Source organism: Fistularia commersonii, chromosome 32, assembly GCF_037954325.1.
Source record: "Fistularia commersonii isolate RoL2024-O1a breed Wild chromosome 32, RoL_Fcom_v1.0, whole genome shotgun sequence".
NCBI lineage: Eukaryota > Metazoa > Chordata > Actinopteri > Syngnathiformes > Fistulariidae > Fistularia > Fistularia commersonii.
Window position 1 is genome coordinate 5,202,704 of NC_141315.1, and position 18,373 is coordinate 5,221,076.

The 18,373-nt window shown below is 40.4% G+C and overlaps 1 protein-coding gene across 2 annotated transcripts in view; it reads right to left on the bottom strand.

Annotated features, from left to right (window-relative positions):
* The window catches only part of cpxm2 (carboxypeptidase X (M14 family), member 2), a 34,125-nt gene extending 18,199 nt beyond the window's left edge, over positions 1–15,926 (bottom strand). Inside the window, exons 1-3 of one of the 2 annotated variants that reach the window (XM_086140027.1) lie at positions 15,910–15,926; positions 10,669–11,114; positions 8,276–8,377 (exon numbers count right to left, since the gene is read on the bottom strand). In XM_086140027.1, the coding sequence (XP_085996153.1) occupies positions 8,276–8,377; positions 10,669–10,918 (352 nt within the window). In that variant the 5' untranslated portion in view covers positions 10,919–11,114; positions 15,910–15,926. The other variant, XM_086140026.1, reaches the window with a different exon arrangement.
* Between the last annotated feature and the right edge of the window lie 2,447 nt (positions 15,927–18,373).

Sequence of the window (18,373 nt, forward strand, 5' to 3'; positions counted from 1 at the left end):
TCATCTTCCGAAACTCTGAAAAAGCAGTGGGTGACAAATGAGGCTAAATGAATGAAATGCAGTTAAACACAATGATGGATGTGGTTATGTCAAACCACTGGGAATTTGTCACGTTTCATGGGTGATTAATGACCGAACATCCAAGCATGAGCCACTGAAATATTGGTCCACAACTTAAAAGATGTCTCACTTTCCTATTTAGGAATGTTTGTTGAAATCCCAGATGATACATTCAATATGAACCTGTCTGTGGCTGTTTTGGATTACAACTTCAAGAAGAGTGAAAACATTTGGGTGGGGGTTGGGGGGGTTAAAAGACCGTAGAGTAATTGATGAGTCAGAGATGCCAATGCAGTGACCTTTTCTCTCTGCAGCTTTACTCCCCGAGTCAAAATCCCAAATTTGGAAGGGAGGGATGGGAAGATTTCAGCAGCTTCGACTACATCCCAACTTACATCTATTCATTAATCTTTTTTATAATCCTAGTAGAAATAGTAAGGTTGAGATAAGATTTATTTTCAACATGGTTCGATTCCCCTTAATATCTCCCTTTTGTCGAAAGGTCGAGGAGAAAAATATCTGCTGAGCCACTCTATAACAGCCATTTTGACATATAACAGCAGGTTTTCTTAACACTTGTGTGTCACATCTATTCCAGAATCAAACAGCGCCCAGACCAAAATGATTTCAACAGGGCTATTATTAACATAATTTATTCCACTCTTGTTTAGGAGGCAACGACATGTCAAACTCCTGCTGTGAAAATGTTTGATATAAACACATTTTTAAACACATGTTGGGTCATTTCACTTGGGGCGTGTGAATGGGGAACCTCAGATATGACAGAACCGGTCAAATTAGTTTTGGATCACGCAGCCAAAGCACCAAACTAACCACCAAAACCCATAAGAAAAGTACCTCTCCAACCAAAGATGTGTTTTTCTTCTTGTTCCTATTCTTAAATGATTGACCTTCCAGTAATAATATATGAAGAACATGTATAGTTTGGAAAAATATGTAATTTTATCAAGACCGCCAACATCACAAGAGTTCTTAGACAATTAAAATATATCGCACTGCATTCCTGGTCAGATATTCATAGTAAACAAGTATGATGTGAAAACTTGAGACCTTCAAATCAAAATTCAATGAAATATGAAAGGAACACTAAAAAAAATACAGTTTCAGGTGACAGCGGTGGCACAAATTAATAGAAACAATGATTGCACTATGCCCCAAAGCCAATATTTTTGCTGCTCTTTATGATTATGGCAATGAGGCACTGATAATGTGCCAAATAATGCAAGTGATGACTTTGTCAGGGCTGTTATTCAGCAGCACTCACTGATGTTAGAGCAGTGGTTTAGCAAGATCCTACTCTATTGCCTCTATTTTGAAAAGAAAGAAATCTGCTCATCACTAAAGAATGTTTTCATTTGCCACCAGAGAGAGACGGGAGTTCTTTGGAGTAAAAGTCTGCTTTTAAGTGATTGCAGAACCTGAGATGTTGCTCACTAAATAGAGATCTTTGTTGAACTTGGGCTCATCTTTTACACAACAGTGGACAATAGCCTTTCGCTGCCAAATGTGTGAAAACCCTGCTGGCCAATAAGTCCTTTTGTCAGATTAAGTTGTATGCAGACTTCCCAGGTCCATGTAATGGAATGTTAGCTTAAAACTTTCTGACCAGGCACTAGTCAATTTGCTGCATGTGCTGCACATGTTGCTTTCAGCACAACAGCCGGGCCGCTTTCACATGGGGATACTTATAATGTGAAAAGAAGCACACAAGCAATTTTTATTTATGCACGCAACAAATCTTGTTTTTTGACATTTATATGATCAACAACCATTCCTGTGGCCTGGTGATGTCTAAAACACAGTGTGATATCAATCATGCCCCAAATAAGAAAATAAGAGACAGTCACTAAAAATATACATGTAGCCCGGTCTAAAATTTCATTCCAGACCATACAGGCTAAAATGTAAATATGTTTTAACATTTAAGTAACATTAAATAAGACTGAAATGGCAGTAAAACATTTAATATTTCATGTTTAAAATGTGTTCATAAATGGTTAAAAACAAGGTTTAATTTTATCTAAGAATTTTGTCATTTATTTGGGAATCGTGCTTTTAATCGCCGCAAGCTTGTGTGAAACGCACAGCTCAACATGTGCTTTTGTTTGCATCCGAACTTGGTAAGTGTCAATATGGTATTTTCTTTAATTGTATTGGTTGATGTGCACTTAGTGTCCAATCCCATGCGTGAGGGCGGGATCTGAATCAGGAAGTGCAATAGAACATCTAGGCGCGAGGGATTCGACTGCTGCGTTTGCCCGAGGGAAGTTTGTGAAGCTAAGCTGAAAGGAGAATGGTCATAAAACATTGTGGATGCAGAGTCTACGTTGCTGTTTTCGACTATTTAACCCTGTAATGAGTGAGCACTCGATGTATATGATTTTTATGCTTAGACGATATGTTTAAGTGCACTTAGCGATATATACACATAACGATGCTAATCGAGCGTTAGCATTGTTAGCATTTTACCGCGAGTTAATTTCATACTCTGTATGTAAAGTATATGAGCTTGGAATTGGAGACTTTTAGTGCTTAGTGGACCGAGAGGAATTCTCTGGACGTTTCTACGGAGGCTTAACCATTGAGTTTCACCGAGTACACTTCATAATGCCATGATGCCAAGTCATTGCCAACCCGTTTGCCATGAGGGAATCGCATGGTGATGGACAACGTTTTACTATCCATTGCTTCGACACCAAAAGGATTCGTGAGTACATCAAAGCACGTGCATTTTATTTTGGGGCTTGTGAACAAGTGAAACGGCTATTTTCTGTTTTTCTGGTCCAACGAACTTGAGCATCGAATCAGGCCTGCCACGATTGAACTTTCTGAGAAAAACAAAAAAGACTTTAAGGTTATGGTTTTTGAACTGAACTGAACTTGAAGGGATTTACATGGTTTTTGAATATGTTTATGTAGTTGCAAAGCGACAAAATCTCAAATGAACGCACCACCAATTTTATTTCATTTTTCTTTCTTTTAATTTTGTGAAACTAAACTTTCACTTTGTACTTAAAGAGATCTGTGTTTTGTCTTAATTCATATTTTCTCCTGGAGATGGAGGCACCACCATAATTAAAAAGCATAAATAAGTTTAAGTTTGAAAAAAATAAGTATTATTGTTTCTCCTGTTTACCACTAAAAATTTCACCTAAGTAACGTTCCCAGGGCCCCACCCATTGTACTATCACTGCATTAACTAAGAGGTTAATACCTAGCTACTTGGGTTGGGTGCTACACACGGATGCACGGGACAATTAAACATAATTCTACGGGAAAATTTCCACAAGCATGAAGTAGCCGGAAACAGAAAAAGGTTCAGTCTAAAAGTTTCATGGTTAGCGAGGTGATCATGACACACAGGAACAACTGGCACTCAGGCCCAAAGGATCAAGGATAGGAGGACAAAAATGATGGATGGCAGCCATGTTGCAAAGCCCTAAGTTTTTATCACCATCTGCATGCAATCCCCTATAAGACCCACAGAGGAGCGCAACATCTGGCCAGAAAAATGTACAATAGAAATAACACAACAGTCAGGCCCCCATGTGTTCCCTGGGCATCTTGCCATTTTAGTGCAGAGGGCAAAAAAAATCCCTTTTGGATCCAAGAAAAGTCAAGTGTTCAGGTATATGATTGATGATGGAACTATTAACCGGAGTTTCAATTAAAATGAATTTAAATGTTCAGCGGGAATTCATTCATTGAGGGGTTTCTTAAAACTTTAAAAGAAATCAAACGGTAAAATGCAAATACTACGGGGATAATTCATAACCCATAAAAAAGATTTTCTGTCGACACTAACGCCCCATTTCTTTGTGTCCCTTGCTCTTATGAACTCGCAAGACATCTGGAGTCTTGGCCCAAGTTAAAAGATATGAACGCAGGCCTTTCAAGATGCTGTGATATTTTTGGAGCTATAATAGCAATGAAACGAACAACTTTTCTTGTGAAGCAAGATGGCTCCTGCTGACATCTGTGCTGTCGACCAATTGCTTTATCTACAAGAATTTTGGTTGTTACTGGTGCGTCTGAGTCTCTATTGTCCCGCTTAAAAATAAGCAGGTGTTGATTTTCATTGCGGCTTCAGGAAATAACCACTGACGTGATTTACTTTGACAAGCTTAATATGGCAAAAGTCACAACATCCTTCAACCGCCCCAGTAACTTGGCCCTGTCATTTCCGCAGCAATAGCTGCATAATATCATCATTCTAGAAAGAGCCACTGCTCTTTCTAAAGCATGTACACATTTTTGAGAAGAGGGGCTGCAAATGTCCTTGTAATAACAACTTGTAATCGTGTTTGAAACTGAAAATATCGATATAGTTTATCGATATTTGTAAATAAATTTTGACCTTGCAGTCGATAAAGAAAAGTTCTTTATCGATTGAAAGAAATCTACATCGGCGCTTCTGTTCCTGTTTGAGCCGGCACGTCCTATAATCTATAGTCCAAATAATAAATCATAGCACATCATCCTTAAGTGCCTGCTAAACTCCTGAAAAAGAATTTCTTGGCAAGTGAGGTGAGGAAAGAGAGGAGCCTTGAACCAGGATTCACAGATGTACATAGGAACTAAATTTTCACTATGTTTGACATATGATAGAAATCCGCAACACGAGGGGAGCAGTGCTTCAATGCACGTTTTCCTTTGTCACCGCAGACATAACACAAGACAGCTTCCCATTGGTGAAGCCAAGGTACCTGAAAGTTTCAGACTGCCAGAATAATTCTGGAATAAATCATTTTTCCTGGAGGGACCCACAGGATACATTATTCAAAGACCGTCATTGGACAAAGCTGTAAACTAATCAACACCTGTTGAATTGGAAGTAGTGGGAAATTTCTTGTGACCCCAGGGTCTTTAGCTTGCACCTCCAGAGAAATTTCCAAACAGGAACATCTCCAAACAGGAGATTGGGGACATTAAATCCAAATGGATTGTATTTAAATCCTCCCTCATGTACAAAAGCCAGAACTGCGGTTAGAAATTCAATGGTGTCTGTCACGATTGCAATCTAAATGTCTCGTGCTGAGAAGGCCTCTCAGGTCCAGCTGGTCATGGAACTGTATGTCTGCAGGATTCCAGCCCTCAAAAATGAGTATTGTAGGGGGTTGGAGATGTAATGCAGAATTTATTTTTGAATATCCTCAAAACTGTCTAGCCAACAGGTAACTGAGAAAAGCGTAACTGGGCTTGGCAGATGTCAGTTGATAGACTAATTTAAGGAACTTGAAAAATGGTGAAATACGCTTTGGAGGATTCAGAGAGTGTTGCCCATTTTCTGAAGGGAGTTCACAAAGACAGTTGGGAAAGTCATCCCTGACAAGGCAACAGGTCCAGCTTACATTTGTTAATGGTACCACAGTTGGTACACCGTAGGGGGACATCGGCTAACATTTGTCGATCATAGACTTAAAGACGAGGGAGGTGGTCTGCAGGGTCGTTGGGGTCACTGGTAAAGTGGAACTCGCAGATGAGTAGCAAATGAGTCTTTCACTAATTGTCAAAACTTTGCTTGTAAATAAGTCCAGATTCTGGTCTGGATGTGGAAAAATGGACCAGATGTTCACTCAGCTGGGATTCCAAGAAGATTTGTGGGAGTTTGCTCGTCCCATCTACATCCGACTCATGGAGCTGGAGAAGGCGTTTGACTTTGTCCCTCTGTGTGGTTTGTGGAATTCACATGAACCATCCAGTCTTATTTGGGTGTTGGACCCTGCCAAGGCTGCTCCATATCAACCATTCTGTTATTCTCTTTCCACTGACCGGATATCGGTGCTCAGCCACAGGAAGGACAATGTCCCGTCTTGGGACCTGAGAATTGCATCCCTGCTATTTTGCAGATGATGTTTTGCTGGCCCCATCACCCAATGGGTTGTTTTTGCAGCTTGTTGTGAATGGGTTGGCAAGAAAGTCAGAGACTCTCCGAGTCAGAGGCCGTGGTTCCATAACTGGAAAATTGTGGATCGTTCCATCCAGGTTGGAAGCTTGTTGCAGTTCCAAGTAAAGAAGTTCAAAACACTCTGGAGCCTTGTTCATGAGTACATGTGAGATGAAGTGTGTGTCAGAGACTTGGTGCAGTTAGTTTTCATCAAAGATGTGGACATACCCCAAGAAGAACAGCTAGTACCCCCAAGGGACAGCTACTCTATGAAAACTACCAGTATTGCTTGAAGTATATCCAGAATTCTGTTTGGGAATTGTTAAAACAAATCAGATATGAAATAGTGTCTCTGGTGGACTGATATTACTCTCTCAAGCACTGAACATGTGTTCCTGTGTTGCTCGTATTTGCAGTGACAATGAACATGACAAAGTCCATGACTGCAGCGTGACCACCGGCGTAATCAACAAGTGTCTATGACCATTAAAGAGAACATAGTTTATATTCTGATGTGTAATATTAATTGTGTTGGATAATAATGACTTAAATCCATTAAACCTATATATATTCCATGATGGCATGAGAAACAAGCGCAATTAGTCATTAGTCATGACTCCTTAGCTCCTTACATAACATTGTGATTTGAATTAAATATAGAAATTTGACAAGCACTGGGAGAACTCAAATAATGGAGTACACTAAAAAGCAAAAGAAAAGAAATGCAATAATTAACTGGAATTGTTTATAATAATAACTTGGAGAGTCTGCTTTCTTATTACACTAAGTGCAAGTTGCCTTCTCTTGTTAACTCTCCTTCCATGACAGGTGGCAGGAACAAAAACCTAAGGGAAACAGTTAGAAAAGGAACCTGGGAAATGAGGGGGCAGTGAATGCACCAGCCACTTCTGCTACCTTGCGTACTCAATATTTCCCAATCGCTCCTCCAGCCTCCCTCAAATCAAAATGTTAAGTTGTTTTAGAAGGAGGTTTGAAACAGGGTTCAGGCGTGAATGTGACATTGAGCGACTGTCTATGTCCGTATGCCAGCCCTCTAATCGAAAGCCATCTGATTCAGCACGTAATCTTCCTTTTACCCAGTTTCAGCTGGAATTACCTCCAGCTCCCTGTGACCCTTTGAGCAGGATAAGCAGTATAGGACATGCATAGATTGATGGATGGATGGATGGATGGATGGATGGATGGATGGATCGCATATTGCATAAATTAATCTTCCATATACTTCCCATCGTCTGTCAAAGTAACTGAAGAATTAATACTTTCAAAAAATAATAAAGTACTGTCATTGCAGCTGCAGTCACCTTTATGACTGTATTTAACCGGGATTTATTTCCTCAGATACACCACTCCCCAGAATGAAAAAACAAATACAATTATATCCTGTTCCTGCCACCATTGCTGTTGTGAGGCTTCAGAGATAAGTATCTTCGACTTGATTTGCTTGATTTTATGCATCTAGAGGCTTTTTGGCAGGCGCTGAATTTCTGCTTCCCCACTGACAATGGCAAAATAATTAAAGGCACTTACATTTGAACAATTTTAGCAGTTAAATCATTTAGATCATTACGTCTGCCTAAATATTGCGGCTCAGTAAATCAACTGCCACCAAAACTTGGACTCATATTCAGTCACATTTCCAGCATGATGAACCTGATTTTGGGAGCCTGAGCCTCCCAGATGTTGAATACGGGGGTTTCTCTGTGCCAGGCATGTCAACATAGAGTTTCCAACATGGAAGGATATCCAACATTCTGCTTCTTTTCCCCGGAGCTAAATTACAAATGGCACCCCTTTTGTCTGTCTTGGTAGGCTCTAACTATGACTTCAACATAAACATATAAATTCATAGTTTAGCCAAAACACTTTCAACTCATGCAGCAGTGGAAAGTCTAAGATTAAGGCGTTCGCAGTTTTGCTCCCTTTCATGCTGTAAGAAGTGCATCTTTAATCTGTTGACTGGGGCTACTGTGGTCTATTGACCAAAGTTTAACAAATATACTGTGATCCATGGAAACCAAACATAATACTTCACATTCAGAGGACATCAATGCTTTTGTGGCTTGTCTCCACTACTGAGAGCATCATGTTATATTGCCAGACGTTTCCTCTGAGGGAAAGTATGCTCTAGAAAAGTCTTTTGCTTTCCAATTATTTGTCATCTCTTTGAGAATTTGTTGCTTTCTTCCTTACATAAAGCTCACAGTATGTGGAGAAATTAACCGTGTGTGTTGAAGAGACCATGAAATTTTCCATCACAAGTCAATGTGTCATTAAACTTGAACTCACCCTCTTTAATCGCGTTGTATTGTCTGTCTCCCTCTGAGATGCTGTTCGGGGTTTTCACTGTGCCCTTCTTGGACTTTTCCACTTTTTTGTTGGTTGTTTTCTCTAAGGGGTGCACGCGCGCGCGCACACACACACACACACACACACACACACACACACACACACACACACACACACACAAACTTTTTAAAAGGAACTTTAGACAGAGGGAGTCAACATTGAAAGAGAAAAGCAATATAAAGCTCCTTCAGCTATAAACAAACAGGAAAAATCTCTTTTTGGACAGATAATGTGAAAACTTTAACTTCTTTTTCCTCATTCGATTTAGTTATTTCAAGTAGACATGAAGTTGCGGAGCCTCTTGGGACTCCCAAGGTGTTCTCTCCATTAAGATCTTTTGTACTTAACATGCATGAGGTAGCGGCCTCGAGGTTCAAATTCATCATAAATCTACCCATGCAAAGGGCAGGGAGGGGAGACACATTCCAGAAACTATGCATAGACAAGACGAGCGCTCTTTATTGGACTGAGTGTCAGGTCCAGATAGGATCCAAGTCATAAAAATCTGCCTCACATCTGAAAGTCTTTATCTTCCACTCATTTTAAACACACATTAAATCTTCAACAGTGCGCTAAGCTGCATGTGGTTCAAAAGTAATGGATTTAGAGATGTGATGATTTATACTTTGGTGGGGTGCTCACGATGATGACAGGTTTGTCAAGAGTAATTTAAAATGACCTCAGTAATAGTACGGACCGTCTATATGCAACGGCCTGTATTTTAGAATTGTGCACATGAGGCAGGAAGAAGCTCCTCATGCATTAAAGGGTATGTCAGGTTATTAACGGATAACAGTCATACAGTTGCGCACTTGTAAAACTGAAAAATCAAAGTGGATAAATGGCTGATCTTGGCTTGTTGGAGACTAATCGTCAAAATCGGACCAGATATCAAAACATCAGGTGATATTTCCAAGATAAAAATGTACTGTTGAGAAAAAGACACAAGCGGTATAAAATAGCCCGGTTAGTATTCTATCTATCTAACATATCATAGTCATCATAATGAAATTTCAGCAGCATCGTTGTCATAATAGAATAGTCCCCTACAGGCCAGCTGGCAACAGTCAACAATCTGGAATGAGAAAGACATTAGATTTAGTGTTGGTTGCAATGCTGTCCAATATGGGCAGTATCTTCTGTCATGGAAGGGGCAATTCGAAATTCAGTTTATAATACACTGTACATCAAAATAAATTGCATGATTCCTGTCCAATTTGAGAAAATACGAATAATCCTTGTGACTGCAGAGCCAGTTTCCTATTTTCCACTTTTAACACAAAGTGATGTTAATACCGCTTTGAAGGAGTTCAATAGATTACGTGCCCATGACCCACACTCATCATTTTCTTTTGTAGTGCTCATTTCTTTATGTTCAAATGCTATGCTATTATGCCTCTGCCACTCCCACCTGTGCAAGGCATCCCTGCTTCAACATGTGAAGCCGGATGCTTGAATCATGAGGTCACTGTCGAAACAGCTGCTCCGAATTATCCGCTATCAAGCAACCGAAACCTTACGCCATAACTGTCATCCAATCACCTGGCGGGATTTGAAACATGCCTACAATCCAGCTACTGCGTGTGGCGAGCTGTATATTTCGCATGTGCTGTAATGGGTTAGTGCTGCCGTCTCTCTACTTTTGGGAAAACGTGGACGTCACGTGTTCTGGCTTCTAATGCAGTCCGGACTTCTGCAGCGCAGAAGTCTTACTGCCTGCTGTTCTGAAGGAGCGGCACAGAAACGTGGCTCTGATGGATTGCTATAGGAGAGGTCGATGGACTGTCAGAGAAGTTTTTGTTTTTCTATCTGCATATCCATCGATATAGAATTTTAATCCCGCTGCTTCACTTGACGCCTCAAAGGAAACCATAGTCCTGCCAGAAAACCAAGACGTTATGTTTCCAAAGCAAAGATGAAGACCTGGCTTAAATGTATCACCCTTAAAAGATACTGTGACACAAATCAGACTTAAAAAAAAAACATTAAACAAGTGACAGTCAATATTGACTGTTGTTTTTTCAATTTAGTTCTTTGCTTTCTATTCAGTTGAAAACTGCATTGACTCTTCCTCAACTGGAATGTTAAAAGTTGACAATTATTAGCTATGCACTGTCATCTAGTGGCAATATTCAATTGAGAGATACTTGAAAAAAAAAAACTCGAGTTTTCTTGCCTCTTAAAACCTCGCATGACAGAGTTTCCTGATATGGTTGCTGCAACATTTTGCTGATTTCTGAGTAAATGCCAGTGCACGCAATGAGATAAAAGTGTAGAGGATCAACACAGTGCACAGATCAAGTTAAACTGCTGAAAGGTGGCAGTGCCTTTACCTGATTTTGCATTTGCAGTGGTTTTCTCCTTAGGTACTTTCTTGGCAGGGTATTGGCTGGGGTGCTCTGGTCTGTCAGGTATAGAGGCCCCAGGTTTCTCCAACCTTTGGACCTGATTGTATTGTTCTCTCGACAGCAGCTCTTGCATGTAATAATCCTCGTCGTCAGAGCCATGGCTGAAGTTTGCAAGCCACACAAGGAGTCCCAGCAGAGCTAGGGGGATGAGGAGGCTGAGGCGCTTTCTTGTCATGACCCTTGGGCTTATCTCCAGCTGAGAGCCCCGATAATGTCTCCAGAGGAGTCTGTTGCAGCTGCCAGGCTGTGTCCCATCAACTGCTCTCCTTCCTTTCCCTTCCCACTCCAACACAAAGAGTTCACAAAGTTCTCGGAGCGCTCCAAGTCACTGACGAAAGCAGCGGAGCCAGAGGGTCCATGGACGCCTCAGCCTGGGAAAAATGCAGTGAGGGAGGGAGAAACACAGAGAGCAGGAGATGAGGGAGAGGAGAGGAAAGAGGCAGGCAGACAGACAAGGGCTTCTTGCAATAAGATGCTGGCAGGTGACTCAAAAAGAAAGCTTTGGGTTTTTCCCCAGCAGTTTAATCAGTCCAGGGCGGCTGACACATTTCACAGCCATTGTATTGGTGTGGGTAGATTTGAGATATTGATGAAATCCCCCAGGAAAACATACATTGACACATTCAAGGTCCACTTTCTTCTCCATCTCCTCCCACTCTGTCTGCAGCAGGAGCTGCTCGAACAAGAAGTGAGTTTTCTCTTTCCCGCAAGGAAATCAGCTCGGGGACTCTCCTATGTTTATATTCTGTGTGTCCAAACGAGAGGCGGAGGCGAGTTTCCTGATCCGTGTAGGGGTGTGTTTAGGCCAAAATGGCATGAAATATCTATTCTCAAGAAAACAGAAGTGACCATTTCACTTTTAGTCCTTTGCATTGACTGAAAAACAGGAAGAGTTTGAGAATAGTTCCTGTTTAAAAATGCTGGGGAACATGCTATATCTAATTATGGTGTTTTGTTTTTGTAGTTGAACCGGTTTGACCTGTTCATACAGTATTTAACACAAAAAAATAAAATTTAATTGAACAAACTGTGGCGTGTCAAGGCATGTTCCAATACAAAGGCCGATGTGTCACTACTGATCACATCAGCGCCGTCTGCTCTCGGTGAAGCTCTTTTCTCTCTGTCTCACACTGACAGACATGACTACAGCTGCAGTCATCAGGCCAGAATCACACAAGTGTGGTCCAACACTGCATCTACCAACTCTTAAAATGCCATGTCTTGAAGATTTATGATTGGGTTCAATGTGATTGATAGATAAAATTTTGTCAGATGGTTCTCCACATGTAATTTTTGGCTTTTGTGAAGCATTTCAAGTCTGGCTAAGTCAAAGATTGTCTAGCCTTAGGCTCAAAAGATCCAGTCATAAGAACAGGAAGGAGTCCATGGAGCATTTGCACAACTAATAAGTACAGCTTTTGACATTTCAGCAACCTCAGGCAAGAAAAACTAAGGCGCAGAAATGATCTCTTTAATAATCCTGGTGCCCTGCCTGGACGCTCTCCAATTTAAATGCACTGGTTCATTACACACAGCTGATTTAGTCGGACATTACATACAAAAGAAGTCTAAAGGGTTGCTTGAAAAACGTTCCTTGCACCTTGGACCTCTCAAAGGAGTCTAGTGGATGCCGAGGCTGCAAGCTGATCACAAAAAAGGCTCTGTCGTGGGTGGACAGCTCGAGGCTGGAGGAGCCCGTGTTCGGCTGGCACTTTGTCAGCTAGGCAGGCATTCACTGTTCGCCCACTCCTCCACAAGACTACATCCGAGACTGTCTGGGAGGAAGCGAAAAGGAAATAGATGGAGAGATAAGGGGAAGACGATCAAGTAGACAAGAACATTCTACTCTAAAGTTCTTGTCGTTTCTGAGCAAGCGCTACTCTAAAAGTGTCCACATCTCCAAATGAGTGAAGCGAAGCTGTTGTGATGCTTCTTGAGGCAAGCCTACTTTGTACAAACAATTCAGGCTGCATATATCTAAAGTGGCACCTGAACCAAAGCATTTTCTTGTATTCAAAACCATCCTGTAAATAAGGAAACCCTTCCAATGCTGTATTTCCCAAAATGTACGGTTAGTGTCTTTCAAAATCTCCTCTAATCTGTGAATAATGCGCAACTAAATCGTTTATTATGGGTGAAATCATGCTAATCATGCCATCATTTTTGTTGTTTACTATTTCTATTTTTCTATTTCTGTTTCTATTTTTTTTAGGAATTAGGTGCTGTATGCTGATGATGTGACTGTATTCACTTCTAGTAGATTGATCTAGTAGATTAATCTGGTAGATTAAGTAGATTGATTCCATCTTTGCTGTTATAAATTTGAAAAGGCCTTGATAAATGCTTGAGGAATTTGTTTTTGTTGTCCTGAGAAAACAGAAGTCAGATGGTTTTCTAATGCGTGTTTCCTTTTGTTTGATATTAAAAAAAGTCAAGCAAATGCTTTTGTGCTTGTTAGAAAAAAAAAAAGACAGCCCATAGATTGTCTCCCACCCGTTTGCAGGGTGGTGCACAGGGGGAGATTAGATGTTATTAAAGACGTGGTCTGCATTTTTCAACACATTTTTAATGAAAATCCTCAGAGGAAGTGAGACAGAAAAATCCATGAATAGTGAGACTACAATGTTTAATTTGAACATTTGTGGCAGGGGGCTCCCATGCAGAAAAGGACTTGTTTGGGGTTCTAACTTTCTCTTGTTCAAGGACACTGTGACATGGTCTCTAGGGAGCCATGGGATCGACCCGGCAACTTTTCAATTATTACACAACCTCTCTTACTCCAGGGCCACTTACCGGGCCGTGGCGTAGAGCAGCTGAGGAATTGAGTAACAATAGTTTTCTTCCTTGAAGAGGAACACTTAAGATAGCAGAGAGGAGGTGTCTGAATCTCCATAGTCACTTAATGTGAAAATCCCCACTGAATTATAATTAACTGGACATCAGTGCCCAGAGAGACAGGCTAGAGGCTCAAGAGAAAATGCTTCCCTGCTGCTGATTTGGCAACTTATAATTGATGAAATAGGGAGCTAGTTTATATAAGAGAGAAACTGGGGGTGGGAAAAAAAAAGTCATGAATAATGGCCTCCCTTAAAAAAGGAGATAACTGAGAGAAGTGAGAAATAATACAATATTATACTATCATACAGTGAATCTTCTCTGCTTTTAACATGTAACAAAAAATCAGGGCTGTATTGATAGGGATTAAGATGACAAATTATTTGCTACTTAGTGGTATTATAATTTCTACATATTCTGCACATGCTACTAAAATGTTATACATGTAAACACATTTTGTGATTGTCTATCAAATTCAACCTTGAGTGTGTCAGAGTGGCTTGTAGGCAATATCTGTAATGAATTCTGATGTTAAGAGTTATTGAGGACAAACAGGTCCGCCGCTAGAAGACAAACCTACTTAGTCTTAGTACAATATATAGTATATAAAATGCAGGATGATGCATTTATTGTCCTAAACCCACATTCTATCATGACCTTGGAATGCACGCACATCAAAACATGCATTTCAATAGGGGTTAAATTCAACTTGCAGCCAAATGGCTATTCAGACAGGCCGGGAAAATTATATGTACACACAAGTCAAATCCCTGAATGTCAGAATATATTGTGACATCAGTGTTGAAATTTCATTTTGGTCGTGTCAAATTTCTGATAGCAAACAGAAAATTGATACTATACTGGAATTTCAAGTATATTACATGTAGTGACATGCTGTTTTTAGAATTAACTTCTTTAGTCTGAAATGATAAAAGCCCTAGTCTCACAAAAAGTGCAATGACAGATTACATAACATTTTGTGGCTGAAGGTGAAGCTTTGACATACATCTTAAATGTCACTTGAAACCTTATGAAACGCTTTGACTCTTGAAGACACTGTCAGCTTGGACTTGTTTCATAGATTGATGCATTATCACTCAAGGTAAATGTATATACCTGTAACATTCATCCTGACATGAACCACAACAAAATGTAACCCTGATCAGACCCGTCCAAACGAACAGGAAAGTTTGATTTGATATTTTTCATTGAACCCATTGCTGTTAATTGATGAAGGTATTCATTTTGCATTAGAGAGAGAAGTTCATACTTTGAATAGGTGGGTTTTGAAAAAGGATCTGAATCATGCTAAGTAGCCCAGTGTGTCGGAGCAGCTGACAGCTTTGGCACAGTGCTGGAGCGTGATGAGGAGCTGGTCAGCTGAGGATGAGAGAAGAAGGTGGGAGGGGTATGTAGTTCTGCAGCCCATGTGGCTGGATGACAGTGAGAGTGACGTGGCGGGCTAATTTCCCACAAGAAATGATCCGGGCAGCTTTCATCTGACCGTTTTTAATTCCCCTCAGCTATTTGTAGCCCCTAAGATTCACTGTTTAAACCAATGACATCGGGTGATCCGAAAATACTTCATGAACCCGCTGAATGCACGGGTGAAAAGGAAAGAAGTTGTTACCTGCACATGATACACGTGAGTCAGATGCAGAAATTCCAAAAGCATCATTTAACACACGGAATACATTTGACAAAAATTTAAATCCCGCCTTATTATCATTATAGGGCTAATCAGTTTTTTAACTCATTTGATTCATGACATTGATATAAAAAAAAAATCAGAATACAATGTTTAAAAGGTACTAAATTACCAGTCATATTTAGATATTGAAACATGTATCAAAATTCAGCTGGATATCCCTAAAAGCTCTATATGGAATCCCCTTGGCGATTAATGAGAGTCCAACATTTCTGGCTCCTTCTCTTTGGCGGTTGGGATCTGAAAGATTTGATACCTCTGAACTGAAATAATACTAATGTTTCCAGTAGCTGCTGAAAATATAAATTAACCACAGTTCAACTAAAATGCTAATAACAGCGCTGTATTTTCCACCCTCCCCATTGTGGCTAAAACCTTTAATGCAGATTTGAATCTAATACATACTGAAGTAGAATCGATTCAGACATCTGTCTTTAACATCGTCTGCAATATTCGTCACGGTTTAATACTCTCTGAATTGGCTCTGTGCACTTATGATAGATTTTTTAATGGGCCCAACATAAACTATTACATTTATCATACCTTCATCCTTCACTTCAGGACCGCTGCGGTTTCCAGGAATCTTTCCCCTTTAGAGACCCTTAGGTAATGAAAAAGCTTACCCTTAGACCCCGAGCCTCTCGGTAACAATGTCGGCTTCCCTACATGGTGGCCTGGATCCCGATGCAGCGCGGCAGCGACGCCCACTCCTTCCTCTCTTCCTGAACACCTGTGTTTCTAATTCTTTGTTCACAATGACTGCGGACAGTACGATCTCCAGCAGGATTAAACCAAAACAAACCAGATGTTCAATTTTAATAACAGTCACTGTTTTCAATCTAAATGGAAAGAGGTCTTAATAGAATCAAGACTTCGCGTACGATCATCTCTGATTACGTTTGACGCAACACCCAGTCGTGACAAAACACCCTTTATTATTTTTCGCTATAGGATATTGTTTCTTATTCATGAATTGTCTCAGATGTACAAAATGAATTCAGCATTTTGTGCCATGATAACAATTTCAAAATGAAAAAGGGAATTGAATCATTAAAACACGGCAGAATTGTTATCGTCAAAATAAGGAAAGTGCTCGTCGAGAGTGTCTACGGCATTTTGCGGGGTGGAGAAATGCAAACTGCAGAAGCCTCCTCAGTGCTTGTTGCCGAATGCTTGTAGTTGAAGGTGAGAGTTACTGCTGAGCAAGGACCCTAGATGCATCCAACCCATTTGAGCGTCAGTAGAACGGCATTTCCATTAGAGGCCAAAGAAGGTGAGGAAAATGAAGAAGAATCATCTGCTACATCGCCTTCTCCGCTGTTAATGATGTGGTTCTACGAAAGCAGTTGAATTGATCCGCTTAGCATTTTGGAAGCATGCCTACGCTTAACTGGGAAAATAAAATTAATAACCGAGGCAGAGGTTTCTGATCTGGCTTAACCCTCGAGTTATATTTCTTTAATAGAGCCTTGAAATGCTGAAAAGAATAAAAATAACTACAGGGTATGTGATTTGTTAAGTTCACTGTGTGGAGAAGTAAGCAGTGCATTTGGGATCACCTGTCTCGCCTATAGCAACTATTTGTATTTCTAGAATACGAGTCCAAAAGAGATAAAACAGCATACCAATGTATATTACAAACAGATGTTTTAAGCTTAGCCATTAATATTGCACAAATGTTAGGTAGTACAAGACTGCACTACACAAAAATTGCAGGTTGAAGGTTGATGATGACTGTGTGAGTGCATTTTTATCAAATTTCTTTTTATTTTTTTCTTTCCCTATTCTGATAAAGCTCTCTGACCTACAACCAGTGCTCACAAATCCTCTTCAAATATAACAGGCAGGCTGTCAGAGAACTCAGTTAGCATGATGTATTGCAAGCAGTTGTTGCATATAGTTGTTTTCCCAAATCTTCCTTTCTGGTTAATCAGTAACAACAACACAACATGGATTCAAAAGGAGCCTTTTTCTTTTTTTTTGCATAGCTTGTTGGAATGAACTCGTGTATTGGAGGCGAGGCCTTCATTTTGTTTTTAATTCCTGTCAACTTGTTTGGGTTTACAGTGTGCACACGGAGTAACACATAATGGACCAATAACACAGTGGACTGTAAAAGCAGAAAGTTAAAGTTTAATTCAACAAATGGCTGAAATGCAATAAAGAAAAGTGGGATAGAAGGCACACTGCTATAACTTTCTGCCAAACTTAACCAAACTGCCAGAGGAGAGATAGACCTGGGGAGAAAGTTTTCCTCAGCCTCATCCAACTTTCTGTCCTGAACCTCTTGAACGTCACCTGAAATGTCCTGCCTGAGCATTATAGGTTATCACAAGTTAAGGAATCCATCGCCAGGCTGCTGGGATGAAGAATTGACAAACAGGAAGTGATCATAGAACAGTTAATTCTTTTTTTTAGATGGTGTTTAATACCATTCTAGTAAAAACTAGATTGAAAATTCTTTCGTTGATCTTCCACTTATCAACTTAATACACATTGCTATTATGGGACCCCAAGTCAGGCTTTGGCTGGAAATCCACGAAATGAAGGAATAATATTTGATGCATCACAAAAGGCTAAAGGCTCTGTCCCCAAACGTTTTGTGGCTGGTATACGTTACGGTCAGAGGCCGTCCGATAGCAATTCCAATTCACAGAGGAATCTGTGGGTGAGGAGAAAGATTTTGTAGATGTGGGACTTGATCGGGAGCCAATGAGGATGGATGAGGGTGGCGGCGATGAGCTGGCAAGGCTTGGTGTTGGTGAGCTCTGCAAAAACTGGAGCCATTCCAGTTTGTTCTCAAAATCCAGGACAGTTATTCAGATGGGAAGTGACGAAGGCACGGATGAAAAGTCTGAGCCAATGGGAGAAGTTTTGCATGTTATCATAACAACTGTGGGATTACATATGTAGACCGACTGAAAATAAACTCCAGTGCCCGTATTTATTGAAAATATCAGCCGGTGTGACTTAGGCATATTCATGGGCTTGGGCCTTTTATATCTGCCGGTTCAGAATGGGATAAAGGACACAGCGGCCAGTCGATAAGATGCCGTGCAGCCAGGAAAAACTCACTCCTTGACAGGT